Here is an 18,928-nt window from a genome sequence, read left to right on the forward strand (position 1 = left end):
AGTGCTCCCTGGAGCCTCTCAAGTGAGCTGCGTGTTCAGGGGGATTTGTTGTCAAAACCATAATGTGTGTCTCTGTTCACCAAGTGAGAAGCCACCAGGCCAACCAAAGTCTATGCTTCCGTCTTGTCACGGGAAAACACACGTGATTTTTCCCTTTATTCCTTAGATACGCGACTCTCCCATGGATGTATCTGATGTCCAGGATCTTCTCCAGCTCGGACGTGGCGTTCATCTCCTACGTGTCCCTGAACTTCATCTTTGGGCTCTGCACCTTGTTGATGACCATCATGCCCAGGCTGCTGGCCATCATCTCCAAAGCTCAGGTCAGTGGGTGCCAGCCTCACCGCCCGGGACACCCCGAGGACGTGCGTGTTGGCTCCTGCCCCTGCTGTTGGTTTTCCAGCCGGAAGGAAAGGACGACGTGCCAGTGTGCACTGTCTTTAACCGCCGGGAAGAGAGACTGACCCTGATTAACCCAAACCCGTGTGCCATTAGGAGACCCGTGCTCAGGCCTGGCGAGAACTGACCCAAAACACACAGTTTGTGCTGCTGCGCTAGCGAGGGCAGGCCCATGTTCGCCGCCGTGTCTCTGTTTGTTGATTAATTATTGATAGGCGCTTGCAAGGGCGAATGAAGGCATGAAACGTGTCCCGTCCAAATGTGTCAGGAATAGGGGTCAGGCGCTGCTCTCTGGGCGGTCACATGCTTGCTATGGGTTGGGAACACTGCCGTGACTTACCATGCTCTGCGACCGCAGGAGGGCTGGACCAGAGGGTGGATCTGCCCCCTTCCCTGTGAGCCCCGGAACAGCCCTGGTTTGATCACTTTCCGAGTGTGCCCTGAGAAGGGCCTCCATTTCCCCCGGTGTGACAGTGAGAGGATGCGTCTCGAAGCCTCTCTCCCCCAGGCGCTCACATTAGTGAGTCACTTTTTGGGTCCCATCCATCCGTCAAGCTGGATCTGGTGGTGTCCCGGTCATGCACCTGCCGCCCGTCTCCTCCCCCTGAGCCGGCCTGGGTCTTGTCTGCTTTACCCCTCCTCAGTCTCCCCTGCACTTCCCCTGGGGACCGATGTCAGTTTGCACTTAGTTGTGTCATTTTCTTCCCTGCTTTCCGCTCCCAGCATCCTCCACCGTCCCTTCCGACTCCCTGCTCTCTGCCTGGACTCGGAGTCCTTAGGTGTCCGGGTGTGTGATTGACCGGTGGGCCGAGAAGTTGGTCCAGAAAGGGCTCACCCTCCAGTGCTGCTGGCCTGTCTCAAGCAAGTCGGGGACGGATGTCTGCCTCATCAGGGCAAGCTCACGTCCTTGGGCCTGGGCTCGCGGAGACCCTCGATGTTCCAGGGGTGGCTAACATTGTCTCCTGGTGTTCTGCCCCACGTTGGCGTGGAAGCACCAAGTACGGAAACAGTTGCTATGCATTCGATGGAGGAAACGATCTGTTTGGGGCAGTTTTGCAGATCAGGTGTTGATGCTGATCTGTACTAATGTGTAGCCTTTGTGTACAAAACCCTAATACTACGATCGGGCTTTAGCTAGAGGAGGACACTGAAGGTAGAGGAAATAGTACACACCTTCTCTCCCAGCCCTCCAGCTGTCTGCCAGGACCCGGGCCTCGCGGGGGTCCTCGGGAGCTGTCAGGTGGGAAAGAAAGTGGACTCGGGAGACACTCCTGCTGGTGGGAAGGGCGAACCCTAGGGGACAGGATCACAGGAAGAAAGGGGAGGAGGCGAGATCATCTGGACCCAGAGAGGAAACGAGTCGGGAGCCTTTGTGTCCGTGACCTTCCAGCACAGAGGTCAGCTCCGGTTACAAACAGCATCGCTGATGTGGAGAGAGATCAGTGCGCAACAGGTTGTTTGCAAGACAGTGGGCCACGCTCGATCGTTAACAAATAGTAAGAGAGATCTTACTGTGTTGCCAAGGTCGTTCATTCCCTTTGCGCTCTATTTGGATATTATTTACCTAAGAAAACCAACATCATAAAGGGGTGATTTCAAATACTCACTTGTAAGCGTCAGAGCAATACTTATGTTCTTATAGAATCAATCAGAGCTGACTGGGTTCTCAGATTGTCCTTACGAGGCAGTGAACCAGGTTGTATTAACCATCGTGCCTCTAAACTGTGATGTTAATCGGGGTGTTGTAATTTTTACCAAATCACAGTTTTTAAGCTGATTTTTGTTTTTTAATTTTAAATGGGTTTTCAGTTTTGAGAGAGAGAGGGAGAGAGTGAAGGAGGGGCAGAGAGACAGGGAGACACAGAATCCGAAGCAGGCTCCAGGCTCCGAGCTGTCAGCACAGAGCCCGACACGGGGCTCGAACTCACCAACTGTGAGATCATGACCTGAGCCGAAGTCGGACCTTTAACTGACCGAGCCCACCAGGTGCCCCGAGCTGATCTCTATAGAAAATGCATTTTGAGTCTAACTCACGATCTCAAACAGCTTCCTTTCCCGCTGGGGAGAATCTCTGTGTTTCGGGGGAGGGAGGTCAGCAGAGGAAAAACTCAGAGTTTCAGTAACTTATTTCTTTGCACACTCCATCAGTTTGCAGTTACCTTAAATAAGACACGTATGGATTGTTATTCCCTGAATTTGGGCAGCTGTCTCCCGTCGTATATGTGGCTTATCTGTCAGTTCAGTTCAGCATCTGTGCACCACCAACAGCTTTGTTCTTGTTGGCACAACTGTGAATTCCTTAAGGCAGATGTGAAGTCCTCATCGTTAATGTGTGGCTTCCTTGGGGCCCCTGGGGGGCTCAGCTGGTTGAGCGTCCGACTTCGACTCAGGTCATGATCTCACGGTTGGTGAGTTCGAGTCCCATGTCGGGCTCTGGGCTGACAATGCAGTGACTCTCTTTCTCTCCCTCTCTCCCTGTCCCTCTGTCTCTCTCTCAAAATAAATAAACTTATTTTTTTTTTTAAATATGAGGCTTCCTTAGTTACCAGTTCCTGAGTCAGAAACTGTAGTATTCTACTGTTTCTACATTATAACCAGTGAGAGAAAATCCTTTCATGTGGTACATTGTTTGATTCAGGGACACAGTTTTATGAAAACTGGAATTAATAAGTCCCAGTAGGACTGGTTGAAATCTATAAGGAGTGGTAGGAAGTCAAGACAAGAGCTAAGGGACAAGTAGATGAAGTTTTCATGACTTTCCCGTGTCTGTATGCAAAAGACAATAAGCCGTAATGAAACAATTCATGCCCCTTTCTTGAATTTTCTGTTGCTCCCAAATGACATAATTTAAAAAATATTTTTTTAATCTTTATTAATTTTTTGAGAGATAGAGACAGAGCATGAGTAGGGGAGGGGCAGAGAGAGGGAGACACAAGATCCGAAGAGGCTCCAGGCTCCGAGCTGTCAGCACGGAGCCCGACACGGGGCTCGAACTCACGAACTGCGAGATCGTGACCTGAGGCGAAGTCAGATGCTCAACCGACTGAGCCACTCAGGCGCCCCACCAAATCACATTATTTAAGACTACATTTATACAAGTCCGGCTGTCAGTTTTCATCGTAAGGGAAAACTGGACATTGTCCAGGATGAAATAGACAATTGATGATTTTGTAAACTTTAATGGTGATATGGTATGCCCCCTGCTGTGTATTATAGTGTATACAGTATGATGACTTTGCACCCTTATAAAATATTACTGTTCAGATCAGTTTTTGAATTTGACCATAAAGAGACAGTGACATTGAACCCATAATTCTTGAGCCTTAATTCTTGATTGTGTTTCCATAGCTTTGTCTGGCAGGCGGTTAATGTGGTCTTCCTGGGTTATGTGCTTAGCTACCCCCATCTTTAAAAGTCAGCTGAAAAGACCACTTTGCAGTGAATTTTCTCAAGGCTAAATTCCTTGGTGGAGAGATTTTATGCTTCGGGCCAGAAAGATCAGGGTCAAATCCTGGGCCTACCACGATGTGGCTTAAACACATTCATCAGCCCCTTGAGCGTGTTTCCTCAGTGGTAACTGGGTCTACCAGTCAGGACTTTGTACGTTTATGGAGGGAATGGACTGCAGTGATGTTCCATCAAGCTTCCAGTACGTGGTACTTACCAGGAAGTCCTAATGGACGATGATTAACACTCTGACAATTCTAACCTCAATTATGGAATAGAGCTCACATTCATAAGATACCACGGGGTAAGAAAAATAGTAAATTTTATGGCAGATACATACATTTATATGTATACATTTAAAAAAAATTTTAATGTTTATTTTTGAGAGACAGAGACAGAGCGTGAGCGGGGGAGGGGCAGAGAGAGAGGGAGACACAGAATCCGAAGCAGGCTCCAGGCTTTGAGCTGTCAGCACAGAACTCGACACGGGGCTCAAACCCACGAACCACGAGATGACCTGAGCTGAAGTCGGCCGCTTAACTGACTGAGCCACCCAGGCGCCCCCATATGTATACATTTAATTTGAAAATGGTATTGTTCAAGTATGCAGCCTGTCCTATGTTGTTTTTTCTTTTCTTTGCAATCATCTATGTGATGTTTCCTTCTGTTCTTTTATTCGTCTTTGTCCTTGAAACACTTAAGAAAGACAACTATATGTATATATTAGAGTTTTTACTTATTTATTTTGAGAGAGACAGAGACAACACGAGTCGGGGAGGGGCAGGGAGAGGGAGAGAGAGAATCCTAAGCAGGCTCCGCACTGTCAACACAGAGCCCGATGAGGGGCTCCAACCCACGAACTGTGAGATCATGACCTAGAGTCAGACGCTTAACTGACTGAGCCACCCAGGCACCCTGACAACTACATATGTTTAACATTTACTTACGCTAAGTTTGAAGGAGGCATTTTACGTGTGATTAACATGTTCCCAGCGACAACTCCCAGTATTATCCACCCGTTTGAACACTCATGTTGCTTGTGACTGGGAATGTCACCTATAACACCTGCCACAGGCCGGGTGGCTTGAACAACAGATACTTACTTCTCACCATTCTCTGACTGGGCGTCAGAGATCAAGCTGCCTGTAGAATCAGGTCTTGGTTAGGACCCACTTCCTGACTTGCAGACGACCTCCTCCCAGCCGCGTCCCCGCACAGCAGAGACAGGAAATGCTGGTGTCTCTTCCTCTTCCTATGAGGGCACTGATCCCATCGTGGGGGTTCTGTTTTCATGACCTCGTCCAACCTGAATCACCTCCCTAAGGTCCAGCCTCCTAATACCATCACGCTGGGGATCAGGGCTGGAACCATGAACTCGAGGGGCACAAACATTCAGTCTATAACCTTTCACCACGGGCCCCGCAAGTCCATGTCTGTCTCACAGGAAACGTACATCCATGCCATCGTAGCAGCCCCCAGAGTCTTCACTTACTCTAGCTTCAGCTCAGAAGTCTTCTCCGAGGTCTCCCCTAAATTGGGTGGGGGCAAGACTTCGTGATGCATTATCAGACGGACTTCCTCTCCACCCATGAGCCTGTGAAGCAGACAAATTATGTGCTTCCAAAGTACATCTGAGGTACAGGCTTAGGATAGACCTGCCTATTCCAGAAGGATAACTCGGAAGGAGGAAGTAGGTTTAGGCTCCCACACACGTCCACCCCCGGGCAATGCAATACCACTAGACCTGAGGCTTGAGGATCATTCTCTCTGGTTCCGTAGCCGCCCGCACGTGTCGCTGAGTGGCTGGGGCAAGGGGGACCTGGCACATGGGACGGCCAGGGAGACATGGAGGGTTTCAAGAGCTGTCAGTCTGATGTTTCTTTCTTTCTCTACACAGAGTCTGCAGAACATCTATGACGTCCTCAAGTGGGTTTTCACCGTATTTCCTCAGTTCTGCCTGGGGCAGGGGCTGATCGAACTCTGCTACAACCAGATCAAGTACGACCTGACCCACAGCTTCGGCGTCGATTCCTACGTGAGCCCCTTTGAGATGAACTTCCTGGGCTGGACCTTCGTGCAGTTGGCCTCACAAGGCACCGTGCTTCTCATCCTGAGGGTTCTGCTGCACTGGGACCTTCTGCAGCGGTCGCGGTACGTCCCGCGGGGCTCAGCCTGGGAGGGCACCGACCTTTGATCGAAGAGAGAGAGAGAGCTCCATCTTGGAGATTGCAAGATAAGAAATGCATCCCGTCAGTGCTACACGCAGTTATAATGAGTGAAGATTGTGATTTTTTGTCGGGGTTTTTTTCCTCTTCTTTCCTTCTTTTCTTTTTAATTTTTTTTTAATTTTCTTTTTTATTTTTTAAAATTTACATCCAAATTAGTTAGCATCTAGTGCAACGATGATTCCAGCAGTAGATTCCTTAATGCCCCTTGCCCATTTAGCCCAGCTCCCCCTCCCACAATCCCTCCAGTAACCCTCAGTTTGTTCTCCATATTTATGAGTCTCTTCGGTTTTGTCTCCCTTCCTGTTTTTATATTATTTTCGTTTCCCTTCCCTTATGTTCATCTCTTTTGTCTCCTATGGGTACGGTCGTATGATATTTGTCTTTCTCTGACTGACTCATTTCACTTAGCATAATACCCTCCAGTTCCATCCACGTAGTTGCAAATGGCAAGATTTTATTCTTTTTGATTGTCGAGTAATACTCCATTGTGTGTATATATGTATATATAAATACATACATGTATATACATATATATATGTATACATGTATATATATACATATATATACATATATATATGTATACATGTATATATATACATATATATACATGTATATATATACATATATGTATATACATGTATGTATATGTATATGTATATACATATATACATATATATACACACAATGGAGTGTGTATATATACATATATATGTATAGTATACATGTATATATGTATATACATATACATATATGTATATACATATATATGCATATACATATATACATATATACATATATGTATATGTATATGTATATACATATATACATATATATATACACATAATGGAGTATTACTCCATTGGTATACATATATATATGTATACCACATCTTCTTTATCCACTCATCCATCGATGGACATTTGGGCTCTTTCCGTACTTTGGCTATTGTTGATAGTGCTGCTATAAACTTGGGGGCGCATGTGTCCCTTCGAAACAGCACACCTGTATCCCGTGGATAAATGCCTGGTAGTGCAAATGCTGGTTAGGGTGGTTCTAGTTTTAGTTTTTTGAGGAACCTCCATACTGTTTTCTAGAGTGGCTGCACCAGCTTGCATTGCCATCTTCTTTTCTTTTTTGATCGCTGTGAGTCACCAACCCTAGGAAGGAGAACGTCAAAAGATAATACACCAACCTGTGAGGGGATCGTTCCAATGGTTTCATTTTCGCCTATGGAAAGAGCTCAATTTTCCAACATGTCGGGTGAATTTCGTTGGTACCATAACAACTCATTAAAAAAAATTTTTTTTTACTGTTGATTTATTTTTGAGACAGAGACAGAGAGTGGGGATAGGGGCAGAGAGAGAGGGAGACACAGACTCTGAAGCGGGTTCCAGGCTCCAAGCTGTCAGCACAGCCCGACGCGGGGCTCGAACTCATGAACCATGAGCTCATGACCTGAACTGAAGTTGGATGCATAGCCGACTGAGCCACTCAGGCACCCCTAATAGTTCTTAAATTTACATATACCCCATATATGAACCCATAATAATATAGAACTTACGTTTATGTTGATGTGTCTACTTACATAGACACACAATTATGTACACACACATGTCTCTGTTATTCTAAGTGGGATTTAAGTGGCTTTGCCAAGATGTCTAGAATATTGCCAGGTAGCACATTTTCGATGGCTGCCGAACAAACGTGCTTTCCTGGGTCGGCCTCACAGTGACGTGCCTCTCCCTCTGTGACCCATGTGGCCCGCGTCCACTGACTGGCTCTTTCCAGGAGCTGTGCGTTTCTCTCTAGATTCAACTGTGAGAGGGATCCTTCACGGAGAAATTACTAATGAGGACCATGTCCCTGTAGAGAACCTGTTGAGGATCACGGGCATGTTACTAATATTTTGTGGTGAAGACTTTATAGACTTTTTCCTGTCCGTCCTCTCAAGGCACGCTTCCTTTATAATTCCTTCCAATCTGCTACAGCAGTGAACCGCTTTGAATACAAATCCTAAAGGCTGTCTTGAACTGGGCACTTTCACTCTGGGGTCCATGGATTTCCAGTATCTGACTGAATTTGGAAGAGAATTCTGAGTGCTTTTCCAGCATAATTGGTTCCGTGATTGGCCCTCGTGAGTTTAATTGTTTTGAAACCTAAATTGTAGAATCCCCTTGGATGGATTTCAGGGTGCCCCAGTTTCCAGTAGCATCAAAAGACTTTTCTATTCTATTCTATTCTATTCTATTCTATTCTATTCTATTCTATTCTATTTCATTCCATTCCATTTATTTTATTTTTTACTTATTTACTTTGTGAAAGAGAGAGAGAGCAAGCCAGGGAGGGGCAGAGAGAGAGAGGGATAAAGGGTATCCCAAGGAGGCTCTGAGCTCTCAGAGTGGAGCCCCACATGGGTCTTGAACTCACAAACTGTGAGATCATGACCCCAGCTGAAACCAACAGTCAAGATGTTTAAACGACTCAGCCACCCAGGCCCCCCAAAAGATTTCTTTTTCAAAGAGAAGTCTTCCCGTATTCCTCTGCGGAGCATAAGTTAAACCATATTTTAGAATAATGTCTGTGCTATCCACAGTAAATAGTCGATATTTACTGCTCTTTGTCAGCAAGGAGGCCACAGGGCACTGAAATTCAATCTGATGGAGACGCTCGCTGCCTACCACTCCTTACGGATGGCTACTACAGTGACCATCCCACCAAATTAATTTGTTTTTCTAAATCCGCGTCTAGTCGGGTCACTAATCATTGCCTAAAGGAGAAAATCCAAGGTTCTTAGCCAGGCCCCCTCAAGTTGCCCTGCTCGTGCTCCGTAAAGCTTTCCGTGACCCTCGCTCTACACCCGTGGGTGGCGTTTGCCTCTGGTCACCTGCCCAGTCGGGGTCTCTGGCAGGACTGACCTCTCTCACCTCCAGCACCCACCTCCCAGGGCTGGCCTGATGCCTTCCAGCCTGTCTTTCTCTGCCGGGACCACAGTGTCTTTTTACAGCATTTACGTGTTCCTCTGCTCTGCCTGCCTGTCAGTTCCTTGGTGCGGGAAGTCTGGTGCTCTAGCTGGATCGTGGAAGAGAACAGGAGGACCCTGCCCCCTGACCCTGGCACGGTCGGTGCTGGTCCCCCGCCCCTGCTCAGCGGCGTGTCCGTGACCAGCACCCGATGCTGGTCCTGAGAGATGAGCGAGCGAGCCTACCTCCTTGCTGTCTGTCCTAGGCTGTGCTGACCTTGAACCGCAGCGTGCTGCTGACCTTCGGCCGTGTGCTCAGAGCCCAGGCCTCCACTAAGACCTGAGCCCTGGCGGAGTCCCGGTCAGGCCCAGTGCCTCCGGACACCTTCTTGCTTACACTCTCTCTCCGGTCTGGAGCTGGGCTTTGCTGTCTGTGCCTTTGCTGGCTGGGAGGGAGCGGGCACGGGCCCCAGGACAGCATTTCTCTGCCGACTCTCTGGTGCCCATGCGTATTCCTCCTCAGCCCGATGTTTTCTGAGCACAGTTAAGGATACACTGCATGTTGGGTTGTGAGGTGACCAATGGGAAGTGACTCCGAGCCATTGTCCTGCGTCTGTTACAATGAGCTGACATGTAAACAAATACACTTTCCCGCCCCTACACTCCCCCCACAACCCTGAGATCAAAAACTCTGGGGATGCATCAAGGAGATACCTGTACAGCTTTCCAGGTGATTCCTGGCTCAGAGCTGCTGATGGGAGAACTTGGGAATGGGTCTTGGAAACAGGGAGGAAGAAGGGTCTCAGTCTCACCTCGTTGAGTCAGGAAAGGCTGCCGGAAGGGCCAGGTGCACTGGGGGGTCCAAAGTCACACCTGCAGCCAGCAAAGGGGGAAGTGACCCCCCAACAGAAAAGTGTGACATGGGGTGAACTTTCACACGTTGAACACACCATTGTTCCCTTCACCCCACAGAGCACATCAGCCTCTCCAAAGTCATTAGCCACTCTGTACGTAAATGCCCTTCTTGTTGTGTTTTGTTTTGTTTTAACACATTAGAAACCATTATGTTCTGTGGCATCTGGGTGGCTCAGTTGGCTGAGTGTCTGACTCTTGATTTTGGCTCAGGTCATGGTATCACAGTTCATGAGTTCGAGCCCCGCATCAGGCTCCAAGCTGACACTGCAGAGCCTCCCTGGGATTCTCTTTTCTCTGCCCCATCTCCCCCCCCCCCCACTACCTTGCATTCTCTCTCCCCAAACAAATAAAAAGCCATTACATTTTGCTAATTAAAATACATTAATTTCACACACGAGCTTATGCATTTCAACTCCACCGTGTAATCCTTGTTCACAATACGGAAGACAAGCATTCCAGAAGCATTCCTGCGCTGATATGTTGATCTTGGAGTAGTGATTTCTGTAACTTGCCATTGGTTTTGTTTTTGATTTGTTTCTCGTGCTTTTGCATGTTCTGTGGATGGCGTCCTGTAGCACATACTTCCAAGTAGCTACCTGTGTTCTCTCATCATCGAGGTTGTGTGTTGAATAAATTCTATCTTTGTTCAATGGTGATGTCAGGCACAGAAAAAGTAATAGAGAGCAGGGGCCTGGGTGGCTCAGTCAATTAAGCGTCCAGCCCTTGAGTTCAGCTCAGGTCATGATCTCACGGTTCATGGGCTCGAGCCCCGCATGGGGCTGTGTGCTGACAGGTGGAGCCTGTGTGGGATTCTCCCTCTCCCTCTATCTCTCTGTCCCAGCCCACTCTCACTCACCCTCCTCCCAAAATAAGTAAATAAGCTTAAAAAAAATAATAATAATACAGGGACACTGGAACCTGGCGGTGGGCATTTTATGTTATATGCCTTTTTATCTTAAAATGGGTTAGGACTCCCAGGAAACTGCAGAATTAGTACAGAGACCCTGTGTGCCCTTCTCCCACCTTAACTCATTTCACGATCAAAATGGGTACCAGAACCCATTTAATGATCAAAACACGTTGGCATGTTACGGTGTACAGGGGAAGCTGAAGTTTACTTTAAAGTTAAAACGTGCCAGGTGGAGAATCATAAGAAAGATTGAAAACCGAGCAGCTCCGATCTGAAACAAAGAAATTAGAGTTGAAAATTAAATTCGTGTTCATCCGACGCTCACTAAATCCCTTGTGTGACAGTCCGCTTACACCATCCAGCCTGAACCACGTAACTGTAGCTTTTGGGGTGTTCTGGAAACGCCGACTTTATTTAAGTGACCTGTTTGCCGACAGTACTTAGATGACTCCTCGTGACAGTCTTGTGATAAATTTTTCCTCCCCCTCGCACGAAAGTCTGGCATAACTTTCTTAGCTGTAAAATTGAAAACCAGCCCTAGTTGGGCAAACATCCACTTTGCTGTCTTTTCGGAACACCATGCGTTTCCTTCGCGTTAGGAGATAAACGTGGACTCTTGTTCGTTGTCATTAAACCCGATGGCAGAAATGGGGCGTGTGCTCAAAGCTGATAGTGCTGTCTCAGGGCCGCATCTTCTTCTTCTTTTTTTTTTTTATTAAAAAAGTTTTTTTCGGGGCGCCTGGGTGGCTCAGTCGGTTAAGCGTCCGACTTCGGCTCAGGTCATGATCTCACAGTTCGTGAGTTCGAGCCCCGCATCGGGCTCTGTGCTGACAGCTCAGAGCCTGGAGCCTGTTTCAGATTCTGTGTCTCCCTCTCTCTCTGCCCCTTCCCTGCTCATGCTGTGTCTCTCTCTGTCTCAAAAATGAATAAACATTAAAAAAATTTAAAAAAAAAGTTTTTTTAACGTTTATTTATTATTGAGAGACAGAGACAGAGCATGAGCAGGGGAGGGGCAGAGAGAGAGGGAGACACGGAATCCAAAGTAGGCTCCAGGCTCTGAGCTGTCAGCCCAGCGCCCGACGCGGGGCTTGAACCCATCAACTGTAAGATCACAACCTGAGCCGAAGTCAGATGTTTCACCCTCTAAGCCACCCAAGTGCCTCCCAAGACCGCATCTTCTGTGTTGACAGGTGTCTGACCTTCCTCGCCCTCCCTCTCTTGGACTCTTCGAGTTCCTGTTCCCACACGTGAATGAGCTCTTCACTTTATGTTCCCAGAGGTCACGCTGCCATCCAAGGCACGGTCACGTTTTCCAAGGATATAGATGTGGAACGAGAGCAGATACGAGTGTTGAAAGGAAGGACCAGTGAAGACCTTCTCGTGTTATGCAACCTTAGTAAAAGCTATGGAGGCTTCTTCAAGAAGACCACCGCTGTGCAAGATATCAGCGTGGGCATACGAAGAGGAGAGGTAAGTGCCATCTAATCGTACCCCTTTCTGTTACAAACCCGTGTATCTCCAAACTGTGGATTCTGCTGTGTTGTGCTCAGAATAGCTGAGGTCAGAGCTGAAAGTCTTCGCATTTCTGGAATTTCTGCAAAACTCAGTAGACACAGAATCTAAGTGGAGAGTCTATTGGCTCTTTCCCTGGGGAAGCTTTGTTGCTGATGGCATTTATTCGGTTTCATAATTTTAAAAATTTAACCTGGTTGAGTTTTAATCGCTATTTGGGCTGCAGGATGACATTTTATGGAGTGCCAATATTTTCTCAACCCAACTCATTAAGGGGACCTGTTCTAACTCTTCCTGGGACGTCAGTACTTTTTAAATGGCCAACTAAGCCCACCTAGCAAAATGCTCTTCCGGAAAGGCAAAAGAACAGTCACACCGAAGCGATAGCTCAGAATTGCTTTTCATGGGATGGCATAAATTCTAGCAGGAATGTTTAATCAGAACCGATAGAGGCCATGCAAATTGTTCCTGATCCGTGCTTAATTGCATAAAAAGAAACCAAGTCTGAAGATGATTACCTTTAATTAACTGTTAAAAACATGAGGTTCCTTGCACTCATATTGTTACAAGCTCCTGAGGCATTCCAAGTAGGTTACACGGTTCCCTGAGTGACAGTGAGACTGTGCTGTGAGCAGAGAGTGGCGTTCCGAGGTGAAGGGAAGCCCGGGGACCGATGTAAACCGATCTAGGAACGGCCTCACGAGCTGCACTGTGGTTTGTGGCTGCAGAGGACAGCACGCTAAGGAAGGAGTGTTTTCGTGGTTGCTATTTGCCACAGAACTCAGAGACTCACTATGCAACCTGTGGTGTCGTATCGAACTATTTTTTTAACTTTGCTTCAAAAATCCGCTTCAGTGTGGCCGCTACCTGTCCATGGTAGTTTTAAGCCGAAGGGTACTAGAAAAACTTGGAACGCTTTGTAAGGGAGATGCTCTGAGATGATCCCAGATGCCACGTATATTGCAGTTCTGATTGCTCAGCTTTTTTTTCCTTTTAATGTTTATTTTTGACGGAGAGAGAGAGAGAGAGAGAGAGAGAGAGAGAGAATGAGCAGGGGAGGGGCAGAGAGAGAGGGAGACACAGAATCGGAAGCTGGCTCCAGGCTCTGAGCTGTCAGCACAGAGCCCAACACGGGGCTCGAACCCACGATCCATGAGATTATGACCTGAGCTGAAGTCGGACTCTTAACCGACTGAGCCACCCAGGCACCCCTGTTTGATGAACTTGCTTGATGGACTTTTTATGAACGTGGCGGGTTTAAATGCTATGATGTAAAGTGCTTTGTGAGAGCCGGTAGACAAGGCGGAGATGACTGAGATATGTCCCTGTCCCTCTAGGAATTCATAACCGGGTAGGAAACGGAGGGCCGTGAACACAGCATGTTATGTAGCAGCGGCCGTGCTGCCCCTGGCAGGACGAGGGTGACAGCACCTGAGTGGCACTGCCTTGGAGCTGCAGGTCCAGAAATGGCAGCTGGACCCCGTGTCAGATGGTGCGGGAGACCCAGTGGGATGGGAAGGCATGGATATTAAAGCAGGTGGCAGTTCAGATGAGCAGCTGTCGTCCGGAGTCCCCAAGTAGGGTCCTGTGCTTAGGTAGGGCACAGCGCCAGGAAGCCCAGGACGGGCACTTTGCCAAGATTCAAGGAGCCAGGTCAGCCGGGGTTAGTAGACAGAGAGCCAGCTTTTGCCATAAGCAACAGAGAGGTCTTGGGGCGACACTGTACGAGCCACACAGACCTTTGTTTCCTAGAACCTCCAGCTGAGAACATGCTGCGATACGAGGTCAAGACCAGGTCTGGAGAAGACAGCAAAAGAGCCTTTTTTCCGAGGGAATACAGGACAACAGTGAACCCCCAAACCACGAAAGACGTTGACTTGGTGCTGAGTGTCAGAGTTTAGAACTAACGTCTGTCTTAACTAATGTCAGGATCAGCCTAGATCTGAATTGGGGGCGGGGAGAAGAGGCGGGGGAGGGAGGAGTACTTTGTGCGGTGGAGTCAAGGGCGTAATGATTATGACGACATGGCTTCCAAAAACCGTGGTCCTCCCCAGACGGACACAGTTAGGACCTTGAGGGGACGGGAGGTCTCCGCACAGTCCCAGGTAGCTGCCTTTACTCTGTCCTCCGGGGTGTTGCTTACACGCATTGACTGGTCCCCAGTGGTCGTTGAAATGGTTACTCTGCTTGGCCGCCAGTAGAATTTCCAGAGTGCGTTGCCATCTGCAGAGTGCTCGATACAACCGGGTGACGTCCAGGATCTGCAGGTATCGAGGCGCAGAAACGCCAGCTCCGAGCCGGCTTGAAGTCGTGAAAGTCAAGGCCGTCTGCTGTAATTCAGAAGTTTTTTTCCCTTTCTCGTTCCCTCCCGACAGTGCTTTGGGCTCCTGGGGGTGAACGGGGCCGGGAAGAGCACCACGTTCAAGATGCTGAATGGAGACACCCCTCCGACCTCAGGACACGTGGTTGCCAGGACTCCCACAGGGTAAATCCAGACGTGGTCTTTCTTACTGGGTGTGCACAGAATGAGGGGCCCTGGAACCGAGCTCCACGTGCCCCTCCCGGCGAAAGGGAAGAGCGTCCAGTGCTGTTGGGATGAGCTCCATGTGTCCGGCCAGAGGGTCAAGGGCGCGTTGGCCAAAGCAGCCAGGGCTGACCGCTGCCGTGGCGCTGATGGGGTGGAGGTGTTGGCCGCTGGCTGCTGAGTGGGCAGGACACGAGGGGGGCGCTGGCTCTAATTGCTTTACCAGCAGATCCAGCTTCAGACGCCCCCGCCCGTGCAGAGGTGGCCAGAGGGGACTGCGTGGTTTCCATCTTGGGCCACCCAGACCCCCTCTTTCCAGTGGATGACCTGATGGCTTCGGGTGGGGGAGAGCGAACATATGAATCCAGATGGTGGCATCCGGGGGATCAGGGAAGACCTCCATGCCCCTTGCTGCCCATACCACGGAGGATGCTGGGTGTTCTCCCCGCTGGAGCCTGCCCGAGGCCGGCTGGTCCCATCTGGGCCCTGTGGGCAACCCCCAACACAGAGCATTATCCGCGTGTGCCACTCCTAACACGGCCTTTTAGGGTGTGCGTCACCCCGTCCTCTGGTTCCTTCCAAGCTGTGGTGCCCACCTGGGAACATCTGTGGGCATGTGGGCACCTTTAGAGAGGTGGCCATCCAGTCGGCAGGGCCTCTGTCTTCCCCGTCCCTGCTCGATCAGGACTGTTCCTGGGTTTTTTCTCTCCTAAAAAGTAGAGGTGCCTTGTTGTTAACCTCTCCAGAGGCTGGATTGGCTACTTGGCTTTTCCTCTGCTGAGTCCGTCCCGGAGCAGCCCTGCCCCCCCCCCCCCCCCCCCCCCCCCCCCCCCCCCCCCCCCCCCCCCCCCCCCCCCCGCACTCCTCTCCCACCTGCAATCGTACAGCTGTTTCTACGGCAGCAAATTCATTGCACCCTGGTAGCTTTGATAATAGATTTCAGACGTCTGTGGCTCAACTTGTAAGGACAACCATGTGCCTTGCTGTACCTCCTCGGAAGGTCCTTATATAAATAGTTGATTTCAGTCTGTCTGCTTGGGGGTAACAGTCACTCCTAAGCCCACTTGGGAACAATGTGCTCAAGGTTTTTAAAATTTTTTTTTAGTTATTTTTTTAAATGTTTATTTTTGAGAACGAGACAGAGCGCGGGGGTGGGGGGTGGGCAGAGAGAGAGGGAGACACAGAATGTGAAGCAGCTCCAGGCTCTGAGCTCTCAGACGCAGGGGCTCAAACCCACGGACCACGAGATCACGACCTGAGCCCAAGTCGGATGCTTAGCCGACTGAGCCACCCAGGCGTCCCGTGAGGTTTTTATGTATAGGTTCAAATAGACTATTGAAGAAAATTGTTTGAAAATATGAAATCACCCATTTATTAGCTAATTCTTTGTATTGATAAATACATATTGTCATTGTATGATGTGCCAGGTACCCGGAAAGCAAAAGATCTTGTACTCCTAAAATGCAGTGTTACTGTCTCCTACTAGTATGATTTAAACATACATTCATATCTGTGTGTTCTGTACAGATGAACTATGTGTTCATTTTATCTGTTACCTGCGTGTGAAGTGTGCGTGGTTAAATGTGGTATTTGTGTGAAGTGATGCATATTTTATTTATTTTACCTTTTTTATTTTATTTTTTTAAGTTTATTTATTTCGAGAGAGACAGAGAGAGGGCACACGTGAGTGAGGGAGGGGCAGAGAGAGAGAGGGAGAGAGAAACCCAAGTAGGCTGTTAGCCCGGAGCCCAAGGCGGGGCTCGAACCCATGAACTATGAGATCATGCCCGAGCTGAAATCAAGACTCAGATGTTTAACTGGTCGAGCCACCCAGGTGTCCCAAGGGATGCATATCTTAAAATCAGACAAGAATATAAAGATCATTTGGTATACTTCATTTATATTATTCCAGGAGCATTTCTTAATCCCACTCAATAATTGTTATTGTTTTAATTTTTTTGCAAATCTGGTGGGCACGAAATCTCATTGTTAATTTGCACTTCTTTCATTATTCATGAACTTGAATGCTTTTCCCACGTTTATTTGTAAGGTGGGTTTCCTTTCTGCCAATTGTCTGTCAAGGCCTTTGTCCTTTTCTCTTTAAGGTTGTCTGTCTTTTTGTTACTCGTCAACGTAAAGGTTTTCCATACATTCAACTGGGAACTAATCTTTTGCCTGTTTTATGTGTTTGAATAAATACCTTGTATTTTAACTTTGCTTTAAGTTTCTGTGTGTAGAAATTTGCACTGATAATGGAGCCAATTTATCAATTTTTTTCCTTTGTTATTTCTTGTTCTTTGAATCTTAAGAGATTGTCCTCATTCTGAGGTCATAAAGCTTAACATTCACGTCTTAGATTTTTTGTGTGTGTTTATTTATTTTTGAGATAGAAACCAAGTGCGAGCAGGGGAGGGGTGAAGAGAAAGGGAGACACAGAAGTTGAAGCAGGCTCCAGGTTCGGAGCTGTCAGCCCAGGGCCCAATGCAGGGCCCGAACTCCTGGACCGTGAGATACTGGCTTGAGCCTAAGTCAGATGCTTAACTGACTGAGCCACCCAGGTGCCCCTCATGTCTTTAATTTATATGGAGCTTATATTTAGATCCACTGTATGGTAGAAATACACAATAAAACCTTGGTTTGTGAGCATAATTTGTTCCTGGAACGTGCTTGTAATCCAAAGCACTTGTATATCAAAGCGTATTTCAAGAGTCCTTGGCTCAGTTGTGATCATGTGACATTTGGTGTCACGTACGACTCGCATTGCAAGACATCGCTCGTGTAGCCACTTAAAATTTGTTAAAAATGTTAGCTTGTCTTGCGGAACACTCGCAGAACAGGTTACTCAACAATCCAAGATTTTACTGTAATTTGATTTTTTTTTTATCCTGAATTCCAATTGGCTTAATGCCGTTTTCTCAACGAGGTGTCTTTTTGTCCATCAGTTGGAAACACGTCTGGTGCTCAGCTGCTCTGCCTGTCTCTTCCGAGTTCTTGACTTTCAGAGTTGTTGTAACTCTTTTGGGACCTTTATTACATATTATTTTTCAGGATCGTCTTACCACCCTCTATAAAAATGTCCCAATATTGACATTTTGATTGAGATCGCATCGCATTTATACGATAATTTGGGGAAATTGAGCTCTTGCTGAAATTTTCTCTGCCCTTTCCGTGACGATGGTATCTGTAGGCATTTATTCAGTTCGTTTAGAAATATTTAATTGTATTTTGCAATTTATAGAGTCCTTGCACATCTTTTTTAGATCTATTCCCCAGATGAATGTGTCTCCATCAGGAAGTATTTAATCTCTTGAATTGCTTTGTTTTTTCCATTTTCTTCTTGTTAGGTTTTTCTCACAGCTTCGGGCTTTGCTCGCTGACCTCAGAAGTGAGTTTATGTGTTTGCTTTTGCTCTCTCCTTTCCTGTGCGTCAGCTTGTGTCTGCCCATTCTGTGCTACCTTCCACTCCTGATTCTCTGGGTCTCCAGTGCAGAGCCAGGCCCTACGTTGACAGCTTTGGGGTCCCATCCTGCAACGATGGGGGAATATGCATTTCTGGTCGCTGCACTGCTTGGTCTGGGCCTGCTGGAGGGTGGGGGGGCCTTCTGGTACCCTAAACTCCAGGCTGCTTCTCTCAGCCTCCTCAGGAGTGGTGGGGCTGTGCTGTAGACCCAGGTATCTTACTGGACGTGGTTCTGGTCCCCCGTCATCACACAGGAGCGCTTTTGGTCCCCGTTACCTTGCAGGGGTCAGACTCCCAGCTGCTTTATGTAACTCAGATCCGGAACCCAGCAGGCAGTGGCTTGAAACTCTGTTCCGGAACCCAGCAGGCAATGGCTTGAGATCTGTTTTAGCATTCTCTTGTCTCTGATGAGCAGAGACGTTTGCGGGAGTTTTTCTTTTCAAGACACTGATCACATAGCAATGAATGAACCAAGTGAAATCCAGTCATCATTTTTTGGGTGGAGGAAAGAAGTGTAAGGCATTGTGTCCACAACTTCCACTGGGATTTTAACTGATTTTATGTTGCATTTACA

General features: G+C 47.9%; 1 protein-coding gene across 1 annotated transcript in view; it reads left to right on the forward strand.

The window, feature by feature from the left end:
- ABCA13 (ATP binding cassette subfamily A member 13) overlaps window positions 1–18,928 on the forward strand; it is a 396,806-nt gene that overhangs the window by 294,551 nt on the left and 83,327 nt on the right. Inside the window, exons 52-55 of the mRNA XM_045052108.1 lie at window positions 167–323; window positions 5,744–5,997; window positions 12,136–12,328; window positions 14,746–14,855. Of these exons, the coding sequence (XP_044908043.1) occupies window positions 167–323; window positions 5,744–5,997; window positions 12,136–12,328; window positions 14,746–14,855 (714 nt within the window). The remainder of the gene's footprint in view (window positions 1–166; window positions 324–5,743; window positions 5,998–12,135; window positions 12,329–14,745; window positions 14,856–18,928) is intronic.

The sequence above is a fragment of the Felis catus genome, chromosome A2, assembly GCF_018350175.1.
Source record: "Felis catus isolate Fca126 chromosome A2, F.catus_Fca126_mat1.0, whole genome shotgun sequence".
NCBI lineage: Eukaryota > Metazoa > Chordata > Mammalia > Carnivora > Felidae > Felis > Felis catus.